Source organism: Myxine glutinosa, chromosome 4 (genome assembly GCF_964187855.1).
Source record: "Myxine glutinosa chromosome 4, kmMyxGlut1.1, whole genome shotgun sequence".
In the NCBI taxonomy this organism is placed as follows: Eukaryota; Metazoa; Chordata; class Myxini; order Myxiniformes; family Myxinidae; genus Myxine; species Myxine glutinosa.
In genome coordinates this window covers 67,591,859-67,608,845 of record NC_136264.1, presented here as the reverse complement: position 1 = coordinate 67,608,845, position 16,987 = coordinate 67,591,859, and the positions used below count along the sequence as shown (strand labels likewise).

The following is a 16,987-nucleotide window of genomic DNA, read 5'->3' as shown; positions in this document are numbered from 1 at the left end:
CAAGCCGTTGGTTTACGCAATGGCCAAGGTCACAGAGCCGTGGTCGGCCCGCCAACAGCGCCACCTCTCCGCCGTGTCGGAGTTTACCACGGACATCCGGCACGTCGCCGGCAAAAACAACGCCGTGGCCGACTGTCTTTCCCGGGCCAGCGCGAACGCGGTACACTTGGGCGTGGACTTCGCGCTTATGGCGGCGGACCAAACCACAGACACCACGGTGCAACCCCTCCGGGCGGCGGACACGGGCCTCCGCCTGGCCGACATCCCCTTTGCGGACACTGTCCTGCTCTGCGACGTCTCCCAAGGCCAGCCTCGCCCCATCGTGCCCGTCACCTGGCAACGCCGCATCTTCGCCTCCCTCGACGGCCTTTCCCACCCGGGCCGGAAAGCTTCCCAGAAGCTGGTGTCGGCGCGATTCGTCTGGCACGGCCTTCGTCGGGACGTCCGCGATTGGACCAGCACCTGCACAGCCTGCCAACGGGCCAAGGTCCACCGACACAGCCAGGCCCCGCTGGCACCTTTCACCGTGCCCAAACGACGTTTCGACCACGTCAACATGGATCTGGTGGGCCCCCTCCCCCCATCACGGGGGTTCACACACCTGCTCACCATGGTGGACAGGACCACCAGGTGGCCGGAGGCCGTTCCCCTCGTCTCCACCACCACCGCCGACATGGCGCAGGCTTTCATCGCCACCTGGGTCGCTCGCTTCGGCGCACCGGCGGTCATCTCGTCAGACCGCGGACCACAGTTCACCTCCGAGCTGTGGGGCGCAGTCGCCCGCAACCTGGGGGTCAAGCTCCACCGTACTACAGCCTACCACCCCCAAGCAAACGGGTTGTGCGAGCGATTCCACCGCTCCATGAAGGCCGCGATCATGGCCGGCCTTCAAGACGGTGGTTGGGCCGACCGGCTGCCGTGGGTCCTTTTGGGCCTCCGCACGGCCCCCAAGGAGGACCTCCAGGCATCCACCGCCGAGCTTGTCTATGGCCAGGCGCTACGCGTCCCGGGCGAATTCGTGCCCGACGCTACCAGTCCCTGGTCCGCAGCTCACCAGCGCTCGGACCTCCAGGAGGCCGCCCGACGGTTTGCCCCCGTGCCAACATCCCACCACGGTGACCCCCCCCCATCCCACCACGGTCCTACGTCCCCCCAGCACTTCGCACAGCGGAGTATGTTTTTGTGCGTCACGACGCACATCGGGGGCCACTCCGGCCGCCGTACGACGGGCCCTTCCGGGTCCTGCGACGGGACGACAAGTCGTTCGTCATCGACATCGGCGGCAGGTCGGACCGGATTGCGGTGGACCGCCTCAAGCCGGCACACGTGGACGTTGACCAACCACCACGGGTGGCCCTTCCGCCGCGGCGAGGCCGCCCCCCATCCACGGTGCCCCTCACTCGACTGCCCACCACCACACCGGACCCCCCCCCCACGACCCGCCAGGGGTCGCTTCGGCCGGGTCATCAGGACCCCCCTCAAATTGACCCTGCCGGTGCAAGTCGATTCTGGGGGGACGTGTGTAGCGGCTACCGCTGGGTTTTCACAATCGCCTTGCACCTATCAAGGACGCGGAGTGATCACCATGCCGGGCTCGTCCAGGCGCCCGGGCAGGCCCGCGCTCAACTTGCCAGGCCTCGGTCGGGACGCCCGGGCATGCCCCCTCTCGCCTTTCCTGGGCAAACGCTCCGGGATAATGTGTGTATATATATTGCTGCCCGATAAACGGGCTTTTCAGAGTACCTGAGTGTTTTGTTTGAATAAAGCAACTCGGACGAATTCCAGCTTTTTGTCGCGTCCATTCTTCCGATCGACGTGGGAGCCCGAGCTCCTTCAACGTAATGTTTATTTTTCGCTTGAGCAACGCCGGGTACCCCGGCTATGGAAGATGAAGATGAAGTTCAGCTATAAACGTTTATGTACTTTACTCGGGGTACAAATACAAATACAACTTTGTCTGGGGAGGTAACATAGGCTACGTTGCCACAACCTCATGCGGGAGTGTGGGTGACCCGGAGGGGGGTGTAAATTCTCTATGTAAAGGTGTGCCATGTAACGCCACTTGGTTATGGTGGCAGAGGGTTTCCTTTTTTACCTGGGTTACCTAAACAATTTCCTTTTTTACCTGGGCAACCCGCTCCTTTCCTTCCCCCGCTCCCCCAAAACGAAGGGGCCTGTCAATGCCACCCCCCCCCAAAGATGTATATGTAGTATAACTTTCTCCCTCCACCCCCCCTCCCCACCCCCCCTGCATAGGCGGGTACTCGTGCTAGTCTTTTATGAAGTTCGCCTGTGTGTCGTGAGATCTTGTCATCCGACTTCCCTCTCTCCCCCTCTTGTCTCCCGCTCCCTTCATTGCATGTTTTATGTGTCTGAGGATGTTTTCATGTTCAATGTGTTAGCTCTTACATGAGCCTCGATTCTGTATACAAAAAAAAAAAAAAAAAGTAAAAAGTCTTGTGATCATAAAATCACATTTATATAGTCTCAATACTTACTCTTATCTCTGGTTATGGTGGCAGAGGTGTCTGGTACTATTTCACACTATTTGTTTAGTTTGAGGAATTTAAAAAAATGGTGTCTGGTACTGATGACGTTGCCATTGCAGAAGCATGCAAAAGATCGTGAAATTCACTCTGGTGCAAAGGAAAAATGTACAAGAAATCCAAAAAGAAAATTGTTGCAATTATTTCTCAAAGTTCCATGTACTTGAGAACTATTTTGCAGAAGGCTGTGTTCCTTTCTGGGTTAGAAAACAGAGCTACACAACACACCACATTGATCCAGGACCTCGAATGGATGATGTGAGGATAATGTCACTGTTGATACCAAACTTTTCCTTCATATTAGCGTATCACAATCCATGAGTTTGTGACAGAGTCGGGAATACCAAATCAGTAGTGTGTCACACTACCATTGATGATTGAGGTTCAAAGAAAGGTGATCGTAAAATTGGTGCCACCCTTCCTGGAGGAGGGACAGAACTGAACCGGCTTGCTCTGTGCCATCAGTTTCTTTGGCATATCCGTCAGGAAGGCAACTCGTTCTTGGAACACATCATTGCTGGAGACAAAACATAGTGCTACAAGTAAGAGTAGGAACTAAAGTCTGGTTCAGTAAAGTGTACAAGGCGCACTTCTTAGCATCAAAACATGACCAAACACCGAGGGAACAATAAGGTGCTTAAAACGTTTGTTTTATTTTCCAACCACATTGGAATATTGTACCGCAGGGCAGTTCCACAGGGTGTAACGGTGAATTGAGACTTCTACCATATGTTTATGTGTGATTATCTGAGGCCTACAGCACACCAAAAGCATCCGAATATTCAGGTACTGTCCTCCATGACCGTGAAGGACCACTTCCATAACACAATATTATCGTCCTTGCAGTAAGACGTTTTGCCATGCCCACCATATCCATAAGATTTAAGTACATGTGATTTCTAATTATTTCCAAAAATGAAACGAGTTTCGGGGAAGACGATTTCGATCCACCGAAGAGGTATAACACAGACAACTTCACTGCATTAACTAAACTTTATAAGGAAGACTTCTTTGCGAGCTCAAAAGGTTTTTTTTTTTTGGTTTTTTTTTTTTGGATACAAGATCGAGGCTCGTGAAAGAGCGAACATTAATCACACAGAAAGACAAACCGACACATAAAACAAATAACATCGGGAGCGGTAAACAAGATGGGGAGAGAGGGGGAAGGACACAAACACAACATTTGAGAGCAGGGACCGAGAGACATGGAGACATCGAGAGATCTGAGAGAGGGCGAGGGCTTTGGGGGGGGGGCATGGGAAGGGGGCGGTGGGAGAGGTATAAAACATATGGACACTGCCAGGACTTCCAGGAAAGAAGTTGGAATTTCAAACAAGGTGGATCTGGGGTGAATTAGCGGGGGTAGAAAAGATCAAGGTTTTGGATGGGGGAAGATAAGAGATGGTGGTGAACAGCTGTTTTAAAGACCTGGAGGGAGGAATGGGATTGAAGGGAGTGTGGGAGTTTGTTCCAGAGGCGGGAGAAAAGAGGAATGAAGGAGTGAAGGTGAGCAGAGAGTCGAGATTTTGGCAGTTTAACCATCAGAGGCTTGCTGGCAGATCTTGTGCGACCTGTAGGAATATTTGGGGGACAGAGCACAGAGAGAGCTGGGGGAGCAAGGCCGGAGAGGAGTCGGTAGAAGACAGAAAGACCACCTACCTGCCTGCGGTGAGTGAGTGAAAGGCCCTCAGAGATAGCTTCATCGCGGGAGATTCCAATGATTCTGAAAGCTTTGGTTTCAACAGCGTGAAGCCGAGCTAGGTGTGAGGCAGGAGCACCAGCCCATAGGGGAGAACAGTATTCCATTGAGCTGCAGATGAAAGCCTTGTATGTGGTGAGGAGCTCAGGTGTGCCTAGGAAGGACTTCGCACGACGGAGGATGCCCAGTCGGCGACTGGCTTTGCAGGCCAGCTTGGAAATGTGGTTTTCCCAAGAAAGATCATGGCAGATAGTGAGACCCAAAAGCTTGAGCGACAGAACTTCTTGGAGAGGATTGTTGAGAAAGTAGATGGGAGGGTTGTCCAGTCGATCTTTTCGGAGAGACATAGTAAGAGTGTGAGATTTGTCAGGATTGAAAGACATGTTCCACTTGTTTGACCAGTCTGTGATTTTGTCCAGGTCTTCAGAGAGTGAGGAGGCTGCAGACTGCCGATCTGAGGGAAGAGGAATGGAGCGGCAGAGAGTGGAGTCATCAGCAAAGAGATAGAGAGGATTTTCCAGAGAGTCGGAGAGATCATTGATAAAGACCAGAAAAAGCACAGGGCCCAGCACACTGCCTTGGGGAACTCCAGCCTGAACAGGAAGGGGAGATGAGAGAAATCCATTCAGGGCCACACGTTGACTACGACCAGAGAGGAAGTCCGCAAGCCATGCATGGAGATTTCCATGGATACCATAGGAGTAGAGTTTGGTGAGCAGAGCTGGGTGCCAGACCGTATCGAAGGCACGTGATATGTCGAGGGAGACAGCTCTAGTTTCCTGTTTGGCATTGAGGACCTCCATCCATTGTTGAGACAGGAGAAGCAGCATGTCCAGAGTAGAGTGACCTGGTCTGAATCCAAATTGATGATCAGAGATCAAGCCATTGGAGAAGAGGAAAGATTTCATATCCGAAGCAATGATGGATTCCATGACTTTGCTGATAATTGGGAGCAGGCTGATTGGTCTGTAGTTAAAAGGATCTGTTTTTGCACCTTTTTTGTGTAAAGCGGTAATGTTTGCTGATTTCCAGGATGCTGGCAGATGACCTTGAGCAAAAGATAGGGTGAAAAGAACAGAGAGAAGGTGAGATAGAGTGGCAGAGCAGGATTTTAGGACCCATGGGCTGATGCCGTCTGGTCCAGTTGCAGAATCAGAGTCGAGGTTAGACAAAAACTCCTCCACCTTGTCAGGAGAGAAGGACACAGAGTCCAGGAGCAGTTGGGTTCGACTGGGAAAGGTGGGAACAGAGAGAGATGGGTTTGGGACTAAAGATTTTGAGGCAAACACAGAGTTGAGGCATTCGGCTTTGTCACGTGCGATGTCAACTGTGTGGCCATTTGAGGTAAGGGAGGGGATGGAGGGGGAACAAACACCAGAAACGGATTTGACCAGACGCCACCAGGATTTGGAGGAAGGAGACAGGTTTGAGAGTTCGTTCTTGAGTGAGGAGAGATAGTGCTTCCTGGCACTCCTGAGGGTAGACACACACTTGTTCCGAGCTTGGTGGAAGTGACTTCAACTTGAAGTCACCACATAGGTTGTTTGATTGCTGGACAAAGTGCATTTAAGAAAGAGGAAGAACATTATATACAAGAATGTGACACAAAGAAAGTTTGTCAATGGAACTATTTCCCTCATTTCCCTCAAAAATCGAACTTTTGGAATGACATATGTTTACCGTCATAATTAATTGCATTTTAAAATGTTTTCTTTTCTTCTCATGCTTTTTATGAATGAAAAGATCTCGAATTGTGACGATAATGCTACTGTCGTTAGCCTGGTGTTGGCTTAGAGGTTAGGGTGCTGGCTTGGGATCCGACGATCCTGGGTTTGAATCGTGGTCGATTGCTGAATTAACGCCAGGGGGGTTTGACTCAGCCTGTCATCCTTCTGGGGTCGCCAAATTGAGTACCAGTTCACAGGTAATTCCCTGTGTGTCCAAGAGGCGACTAACAGGGTTGGTGGCAGGAAGGGCATCCAGCTGTAAAACATTGCTTCAAAAAGGGGGCCAAGGTGCCTGAAAAAGGCCAATCCCGCTACTATCGGTAGCGGTTCTTCTTAGCTCCTGTTGGATCCCGACATTCATGGTTCTGACATTCGCGGTTCATAAAATGTGACCTGCTTCAACATTCGCAGACCTGTGATTGGCATATTTGTGTTTTTTTGCGGGCGCATACATTTTTTTTTTTAGCTGCGCAGCTTGCCTGTCCTACCATTCAGGTTATAAACCTTGCTGTGAAGCATGTCCCACCATTCACGCTATAAAGATGCTCTACCGCCTCTATCAGCTACTGCGTAAGACGACATCCCCCACAAAATCATCCCCTGCGATTTACACAATTAAAACGCTCCACTGCATCTTCACCGTATAAAACGCTTCATGAGTAAGATGTTATCACCCGCCAAAATCCCCCACAAACAAGCGGCAGACTACTCACTCCTCCCACAGCTACCCACAATTCCTGCACGAGTACTTTTGTGCAGCGTGTCCTGGGTCTCAATCATTCTTCTTGTCCAACTGCCTTGATGTGTACTTTGCCTCTCACTCTGCTGATTGATCAAACAAGGCTTCCAAGTGCAAGACCAGTGCCAGAGATGCGTTGACTGCCAAGAGGCAGAAGAAAGTGATGAGCCTGAGCAACAACGTGGAGGTGCTGGACCGGCTTTCGAGAGGAGAGAGTGCGGCCTCTGTGGGCAGGCTGTATGGAGTAAACTAACCCACCGTTCGCTACATACGGAAGAATGAGAAGGCGATCCGAGAAAGTGTTGCTGCGAGCGCTGTACTGAGCACCAAGGTGGTCACCCAGGTCCAGGATATCCACATAGAAAGGAGGGAGAAGGCTCTCAAAGTATGGCTGGAGGACAACTTGCAGAAGAACATTCTTTTAAGTGGACCTCTCATTCGCAAAAAGGTGATATGTATATACACCTTGGGAACACCCTCCACCTCAGGAGCATCAGCAACTTTTGCTGCTTTCCCTGCCTGTCCTGCCTTTCCCTCAGTGATCAACTCGTCAGCATATGTACTCCCACCCTACCACCAATCAGGAAGAATGCAAACTACAACAACAAAACAACAGCTTCCACTCCCAGAATCTACAACAACAGAAAAAAAATACCTGGTGGAGCACCCAACCAACCACCCACTCTTATAACCTTCACCACTCAACAACAAAACACACACAATAAAGCACACACACAAAGACTCGCACACAAATCCATCTACACAACCAATCAACCACTCACCTTTACAACATACACTACTCAACAGCAAAACACAGGCATTTGCATGAAAAGAAAAAGACTGTCTGTATCCGTTTAGCTGTTTAAGACCACACACCTCTTTTAAGATTTTGAATCTCGGGATGAAAACCTTGTCAGAAATGCATCGTTCTTGAGGCCTGGTTTCAGTACTAGTATTCTAGGGTCGCTAAAAGTTCAGCCAACTTGCTTAAAAGGAATGTACCAGCACAAAGCTGTTGTTTTGATGGGATTGCAAGTCTTCTGTTTTTACTTGGGAAATACACAACTACCCTCTTTTTTGTCAGTTGAAAACCTTCACCATTATTATAGACCAATGTATTGTCAACAATAAGGGATGAAGAAAAACTCATCTGAGAAATGTCAGATGCTTGTGATGAAATGAATGTTTCCTAAATTCGACCTAACATGCTGAGTGTTAACAGAGATTGCCAATCGGGAAGTTTTATAAAAATAGGACCGCGGGTCCTGAAGCTCACGTGGATCAGGAGCAACAGTCACTTAAACCCCCCACAGACCCCCGCAGACCCTGATATTTTAAGTGCCGTGAACAAACTTTGTTACATCATGGGCAATGAAGGTTGGGATCAAGTTTCATTGAAATTGTTTGTGTAGTTTCGGAGAAGAGAGCAAATATCTATTTGGATGGGGGAGGGGGTCAAACCACTTCCCCCCCCCCACCCCCCCTCTGCAGACACCCTTAATGAGCGCAGATTGTGATGCGGTCAACACACCTTCGTGAGGCATCAGATATGAAGCTTGTGGCCAAGTTTCATCGATATTGAGTGTTTGGTTCAAGCGATAATGACTGAAGTGTCCACAGACTCACTCACTCACTGACTGACTTACTTATGGACACTGCTCAATCGCATAAGCTCACCAGACTAAAGTCCAGTGAAGCTAAAAATATAAGACTACTCAGACCAATAAGCCAACTATGTTGTTGTAGTTGTTGTTGTTGTTGTTGTTGTTGTTGGTGTTGTTGTATAGCCCCAGATAGTTCTCTAAAACAAGCCTGCAGCATGGAGACAGCTGAATGATCTCTTAGGAACGACCCAGAGGTCCCACACATCCATGATGGTGTACCCCTGCCTTCACGAAGTCAGGCCCAAGGCAGAGTTAGAGCGAGAGCGAGAGCGAGAGCGAGAGAGAGAGAGAGAGAGAGAGGGAGAGAGAGAGAGAGGGAAAGAGAAAGGGAAAGAGACGAGAGGTAAAGAGTCGGGTCCATGGGTCCATCAGCACTCTGAATGTGACCGCGCTGCCCTGACAAATCCGGGCAGCAGAGAAGAATGGGGCAGATTTGGCTCCCGACTTGCGTTGGGGGGTACAACCACCACGAAGAGGCATCACCAATAATTGTAGCCAACTACTGTATGTTGAAGGATTTGGTAAAAAGACAAATCACTTTTACAATTTTAGACTAAATACCATTATTCTGGGGGCTTGCAGGATAGCCTAAAGGCTAAATATACGCACAGTCACCTTTGAGGTGTCTAGCCTGGGTGTGAATCTCGACCCAGCTATAAATTGCGATCCCGGTGCTTCACAGACAGGGCGAGGCATCGATGTGTGCCCCATCCCTCGGGTGGACGTTAAACTGGGTGTTCCGTCTGCCAGTAATAGTTTGCGGATTTTAAAGATCCTACGGTATCCTTCGTAAAGAGGAGGCAACCTATTACCGGCACCCTGAACAAGTTCCTGCCATGACTGACTGCTGGGAAGGGAAGGGCAAACCACCCAGGATAACCCATGCAAAGAAACTGCTTCGGCAGCACCGACACTCTAAGGAGTACGATATGTCAAATCTCATCTAATCTGATCATCTTTTGAGACATTATGTTGTTTGAATCTGCTGTGGGAAAAACGCCTGTTTTTGTGACCTTTAAACAAATATGCACCAAAGACATAATAACAATGAAACAATGTTACAATTTTTATCTGCACAAGTTGTACAAGTTGTCTGCCTTTCCATTTGCTTCCTGATGATGCTATCTGTACTTTTTGTGGTGTTTGCGTGGTGCTCATTTCCCCCATACCAAAAGTAATCCTAAAAGGTAATCCCTGTGAAAATAGGAGTAATCATGATAGGAATCAGGTCTAAACACAAGTAATCACAACAGAATACAGTTATGATTTTCAGTAATCTGATTACAATGACATATAACAAATAATGGATGACTCCTCAACATTATTTCTTTGCCAATGCCTTAAATTAGAGACATAAGAGAATATAAATAGTCAGGTGATGAAGGTAAATGTGTGAATGTTGACATTCTTTCCAAGTGGTGCTGTTCTATGTGAGGGGTCTTACCTGGGAAGCCACAAAAATGAATCCTTCGCTTCTCCAGTTCTGGATTGTTTCTGCGGTTGTACTTTTGAAGATTCAGCAATCCTGGCACACCATGCACCAGGGTTTTGTTTGCCACGGCCACGGAGTATGGAGGTGGAAGTGCTGCTGCGTTGGTAGGAAGAGTCACAAGTTCATCGGGGCTGCCAGGTTGTGAGCTTGGTGGTGAGGGTGGAAGGTAGGATAATGATTGTGTGCGGAGGAAACTACAGTGATAGAGCATCGGTTGATAGTTTGTATGGACCGTCTCAAGAGCGAGGCTACGCCCCAAATGCATCGACGTCTCATCGGTCAAAGACACTGGGGCATTACCAGGGCTGTTTGGGCTTTCTGCTAACGTGAGATAGCTCACCCCATATCCCGGAGATGTAGTAGTGGAAACTGGGTTCATTAGTGTAAGGTGGCATGGTGGCTGTGGCTGTGAGGGTGAACTTAAGTTGGGGGGTATAGACTTCGGACTGCTGGAGGCTGATGTGGGTAGCAAGAGGCATTGTGTGGATGAGGGCAGCAAAGGCATTTGGGAAGAAATCACAGGGAGTAAAGGAGTGTGGGGTGATGTCAAAGCACCATGGGATGAAACCGACGACAGCAAAGGGCTTGAAGATGAAATAGGTAGCAAAGAAGTGTGGGTAGAAATTGTGGGCATTATAAGACTTTGGGAAGAAATAGTTGGGAGAAAAGGACCAGAAGAAGAAATCAAAGGAAGAAAAGAGCTGTCAGATGATGTTTCAGAAAGCAAAGCTTTTTCAGGAACTGCAACTGGGGCAAGACTGCTCTGAGAAACTTTTGAAGGCAACCCAGAAGAGCTTTGAGGCGAAAGAAGCTCGACGGGTGTCGAAGTGGTTGAGACTGTTGGTTCCTCCGGCTCTTCCTTGATTAGTGAGTGCATGGTGTTCCTGACAACGGCAGCTTGTGGTGTGCTGAACACCTGACTGAACTGAGGGAGTCTTTGCCCAGTGTGGCATTCATTTGAGGGGCTGCTGGGTATTTGTGTTGCTTCTTGAGCATCCACTTCAGCAACAGCCCGAGAACATGGTGCAGGACTCTGTGATGAAACCGGACAAAGGCCTGTGGGGGGGTGCAGCAGTTCTTGCTGTAGTTTACGACTTGGAGTGCCGTGACCTCCGTTGTCACCAGTCATCCCTTTCTCTGAGATGCCCTGCGGTAATGGGCTTTTCTGCTCCTCGAAGAATTCGTGCACGACTGAAGCACTTTCACGCCGATACTTTTTCTCAGGAGGCGGCAGGCAGGGTACTGGTTGAGGGGTAAGGTAGCGGTCCATTTCACTCCAGGTCTGCAGAAGGAAACAGTATAATTGGGAATCAAATGGTTTACCAGATATTAGCAAAGGAATGTAAGGGTGTCAAGACAGTCAAAAATTATTCATTATTATTTGATTTATTATGAGCATGAATAAGACAATTTAAAATCCAATTAACTTCCCCCTCTTTCCCTTTTTTGTTTGTCCACAAACAAGATCTAAGATCATGATAGAGTAAGAAGTAAGTTCCTACTTGCTCTGCATCTCCTTCCATTTTGATCCTCACTCCTTGCACACCCTCACATCTCCCCATCTATTTTATACGACTAAAAAGCACGTCAAAAATGACGGGTTGGAACAGTTTATTCGACGGTGCAGCCTTGTGAGTGGCCAACGTCTGAAGCCTCGGCCTAGTCAGGCATGCTTATATCTTTTTTATTTATTAGACATCCTCCAGACGTAAATGAATACTCGTTTTACTCTGTGTGTGCACTGCACATCACATGCAACAAATTTCATCTCCCTGCACCTTGTATTTATTGTTATAAAAAAAAAAACGCTTCTGTACACCGCCCTTGAGGCTTGGTTTGCATGCCACCATCTACAATTCCAATAGAAGAGACATAATTACCTGCTATCGCTTTATCTGAGTTTCAAAAATAAAAGTTCTCATTTAAATTGTGTGACCAGTGATGTAGTACTTGAATCTGACTAGTGTTAAAACATTTTTTACAGCACTCAGTGTGTTCAGACTCAGCCTATACCCTTGGCATCAGACTTAAGATGTAAAGGACAGACTTTACTGAGACTTGTGATATTAATTATAAATAGTTGCTCTTGATATTGAATTATTCCTGTATAAAACATTTCAACTTCAGCCAAGTTGACCTCTTAACATGAAAGATACAAAGTGTGTCTCCTTCTTTAGTGTGCAGCACATGGTTGTGGGCAGTATCATTAGCTGGGGCCACAGCTGTGCTTCTCATGCAGTGGCCCCTCTGTAGTTTAGAGCAAATATTTGGATTGGGTGCCGGCGATAACTTGCCTACTCTTTGCAAAAAACACCGGGGGATCTTTAACTTCCATCAACAAATGCCGGCAGATGGGACGCCCAGGTTAACGTCCATCTAGAGGCAGAACATAAGGGATGTAAGAGAGGATGCTACCTACTAATAAACAAGACCATATTCAAAAACTGTAAAACGAGAAGAACAAAATTGTCCACAGCCTCAAGAGATTACAACAATGAGTTGATACTCTAGGTTCCCTACGTTTTCAGTGGTATGAGGAACAGATCTGTGTAATAGGAAAGCTAAATCTTAAACGTTTTTAAAAAATATCTCGTGCACGAGCCAAGTTACCGAGATGGTTGCCATAGCAACAAAATTCAGCCAATCACCGCTGTGATCTAATAAGGTTGAGATAATGTTATGAGGAATAGATATCTGCAATATGAAAGCTAAATGTTCAACGGTTTTTTAAAGATCGCATACACAATTGTACATGGACAGATGATCAGTTGGTCAGTCGGTCGGACGGAGCTCATTTTAATGTCCCCTGTCTCTGACCTTGTCGGAGGGGCTGGGGACAAAAACGCTTTTGATGGTGTCCCACATTCATGGATGATAAAATGCATGCAGGTATACAAGATCAACCCCCAAATAACCAAACTGATTGAGATAGCAATGGAACACTGAAATACCACATTGACATTACATCACTTGGAAGGAAATATCAAAATACCAGGAGTTAGGATATGTAATGGGATCTTCCAGGGAGACATCTTCACCCCTCGTTTTTTGCCTGGCCCTGGACCCACTGAGCAACCTCATTAATGAGCAAGTACGCGGACGTTGGATACACCCTAATATCCAATAGAAATAGTAAAGATAACCCATCCCCTGTACATTGACGATTTGAAGCTCTTCACACCATGCATCGAGAAATTGGCAGAATAACTGAAATTAGTGAAGCAATACTCCGATGACATTCAAATGGAATTTGGTCGAGATCAATGTGATGTGCACATTTGTAAAGGTAAACCAACAAAAATAGACAACATAAAAATTGACCTAAAGACAACATCAAGTACAACTTCAAGATAAAATTGATCTAAACAAAATACAGGAGCTAGAAAACAAAGCATTATACAAATACCTCGGAGGAAACGAGGACCACCAAATATGCCACAAACAAATGTGCATAACAACTACCAAAGAATACCTACATAGAAAGAGGATGGCCCTGAACACATACCTATCCCCAAGGAATAAAATCAAAGCCATAAACCAACTAGCAATATCAGTATTCCAAAACAGCTGTGGAATAATAAACTGGCCACAAGTGGAAATCCATAAATTACATATCAAAACAAGGAAACTCCTCACTATCCACAAATGTTCCACAAAGAGCAATGCATCCTGAGAAAGTATCTACCAAGAGAGGAAGGAGGTAGCAGCCTGATGGAACTCAACCAAGTGCACAGAGTGACAACTGTAGGATTGGTTGAGTACGTGAAAAGTTCAAGAGACAACCGAATCAAATTTATATGCAAACATGAAGAGATCCAGCCAGAAAAGGTACTCTTAACACACCTATCAAAAACTTTTGAAACAGGTGTGAATACAAGATGTAACACATGGAACTCAAAGAGCAACGATTATAGCCCCAATTATTAAAAAAAGAAAGATATAAAACAAAATATCAACAAATATACACTGACAACGGAGAATGAAAGGACAATGAAAAGCGCAGGGAGGTATAAAAAAAATCAGTGGACAGATTGGACATCCACAAAGAAGACTCAATGGAATGGCTAAGATGAGGTCAGTTCAACTTGGATAGATAACTAATCATTATTAATACCCAAAACCAAGGACACTATACCAATGGTTCAAGACAATGGTGGGACTGATGCAATCGGGCAAGCCATGAGAATGTGAAGGTGTGGCGAATCTGCATTGAAGAAGTCGGCAATAGCTTCACCACAGGAGCTGATATATGGGGTGAATCTGCATTGCAGAAGTCTGTAGTTAGTGTCACCCACGAGACGGCCCAACCGCTGCTTGGAAAGAGAGGGGTCGATTTAGATGTCTGTCGGTGACACAGCTGACAGAAAGAGGCAGTTACAGAGGCAGTGACCGTTACAGCTGCACTTGAAGAGAGACATGAAAGCCAAAAGAGAAACAGTTGATGGGAGGGAAGAGTAGAGGGGTGGGAGGTGAAGCCACAGTCGACCCTCTTCATAAAGTAATGTTTGAACGTGACTTGGACCTTCAGGGTGTCTATTAATTCAATCTATTAATTCCATCTATTAATTCCATACTATTGGAATGTGTTTTTTAGACCTTAAAATCATTTGTGGACCCAATTGACCCAGACACCCTTTAGACCCCATAGACAATTTGGGCCCCTTACACTCCTTAAGACCCCTGAAACGTTTATACCCCTTAGACCTCTTTAAGACCATCTAGATTTTAGACCAAGCTTAAATGTGAAAACTCCACCCACGGGGAGGGTGGGGAGGCAAATGGTGTACAGGGGTGTCATCTTTGAAAATGTGTCTCGATGGACCCATGTGAGTATTTTTTTTCTATCATCAGGGAATTCTCTCATCTCCCCCTTTCTGTCCAGGAATTCCTTCAGGGACACACAAGATCTGCCAGCAATCCTCTTCTGGTGAAACTGCCAAAATCAAGACTCTCTGTTCACCTTCACTCTTTCATTCCTCTTTTCTCCCGCCTCTGGAACAAACTCCCACACTCTCTTCAATCCCACTCCTCCCTCCAGGTCTTCAACAGCTGTTCACCACCATCTCTTATCTTCCCCCATCCAAAACCTTGATCTTTTCTACCCCACCCCAAATCCACGTTTTTCAAATTCCGACCTCATTCCTGAAGTTCCGAGTAGTGTCCATTTGTTTTATACCGTCCCACCACCCCCAGGCCCCTCCCTTCCACAGATCTACCGATGTCCTTGTTCTCCACTGTTGTTGTGCTTGTATGCTTCCCTCTCTCTCCCCCTCTTGTCTCCCGCTCCCTTTATTATGTTTTACGTGTCTCTGTTTATGTTTTTGTGTTTTATGTGTTAGCACTTACATGAGCCTTGACTTCGTATACAAAAAAAAAAGTGTCCGTAAATGAAATTTATGAATAAAAACTGTAAAAGCATACGTAAAAAAAAAAACAACAAAAAAAAAACCTCACTCGATATCTATCATTTGAAAATTGGAATTTCTATAACTGAAAACTGTGAAATAAACATGGCAATAATGTCCGTAAATGAAAAAAAAGAAAAAGCGTCCGTAAATTAAAATGTACATAAAGAACCGTAAACATGTCCGTAAATTAAAATGTACATAAAGAACCGTAAACATGTCCGTAAATTAAAATGTACATAAAGAACCGTAAACATGTCCGTAAATTAAAATGTACATAAAGAACCGTAAACATGTCCGTAAATTAAAATGTACATAAAGAACCGTAAACATGTCCGTAAATTAAAATGTACATAAAGAACCGTAAACATGGCCGTAAATTAAAATGTACATAAAGAACCGTAAACATGTCCGTAAATTAAAATGTACATAAAGAACCGTAAACATGGCCGTAAATTAAAATGTACATAAAGAACCGTAAACATGGCCGTAAATTAAAATGTACATAAAGAACCGTAAACATGTCCGTAAATTAAAATGTACATAAAGAACCGTAAACATGGCCGTAAATTAAAATGTACATAAAGAACCGTAAACATGGCCGTAAAGTAAAATGTACATAAAGAACCGTAAACATGTCCATAAATTAAAATGTACATAAAGAACCGTAAACATGTCCGTAAATTAAAATGTACATAAAGAACCGTAAACATGTCCGTAAATTAAAATGTACATAAAGAACCGTAAACATGTCCGTAAATTAAAATGTACATAAAGAACCGTAAACATGGCCGTAAATTAAAATGTACATAAAGAACCGTAAACATGTCCGTAAATTAAAATGTACATAAAGAACCGTAAACATGGCCGTAAATTAAAATGTACATAAAGAACCGTAAACATGGCCGTAAATTAAAATGTACATAAAGAACCGTAAACATGGCCGTAAATTAAAATGTACATAAAGAACCGTAAACATGGCCGTAAATTAAAATGTACATAAAGAACCGTAAACATGGCCGTAAATTAAAATGTACATAAAGAACCGTAAACATGTCCATAAATTAAAATGTACATAAAGAACCGTAAACATGTCCGTAAATTAAAATGTACATAAAGAACCGTAAACATGTCCGTAAATTAAAATGTACATAAAGAACCGTAAACATGGCCGTAAATTAAAATGTACATAAAGAACCGTAAACATGGCCGTAAATTAAAATGTACATAAAGAACCGTAAACATGTCCGTAAATTAAAATGTACATAAAGAACCGTAAACATGGCCGTAAATTAAAATGTACATAAAGAACCGTAAACATGGCCGTAAAAAAACAAAAAACCTCAATCGATATCTCGCATTTGAAAATGGTAAGTTCTATAACTGCAAACTGTGAAATAAAAACCTCAATGAAAATATAGGTAAAAAACCATAAACGCATCCATAACAAGTATTAAAAACCTCAAATGATATCGAGCCGGAGATCGGTGATGCTTGCCTATAATCATAAAGCTTCTATTTATTATGTGGTACTCCAACCTATAGTTTTGTCAGAATGACTCAACGTTTCGGCAACCCGGAGTGCACCGGGCCCCCTCCAGTCTTTATAAAGAGCAATTTTCTTATTTACCTCCTGCCGGATATACCTAGGGGAAAGGGGTGGGCCTGTTCCGCCATACCAATCACAAAGCTGTGTTGCGAGACCTTGTGACCAT

The 16,987-nt window shown here is 45.7% G+C and overlaps 1 protein-coding gene across 2 annotated transcripts in view; it reads right to left on the bottom strand.

Moving 5' to 3' along the window:
- LOC137424713 (uncharacterized) overlaps nucleotides 1-16,987 on the bottom strand; it is an 83,454-nt gene that overhangs the window by 43,068 nt on the left and 23,399 nt on the right. For both annotated transcript variants that reach the window (XM_078775828.1, XM_068112453.2), the window contains one exon: nucleotides 9,820-11,149. In XM_078775828.1, coding sequence (XP_078631954.1) covers nucleotides 9,820-11,137 — 1,318 coding nt within the window. In that variant the 5' untranslated portion in view covers nucleotides 11,138-11,149. The remainder of the gene's footprint in view (nucleotides 1-9,819; nucleotides 11,150-16,987) is intronic.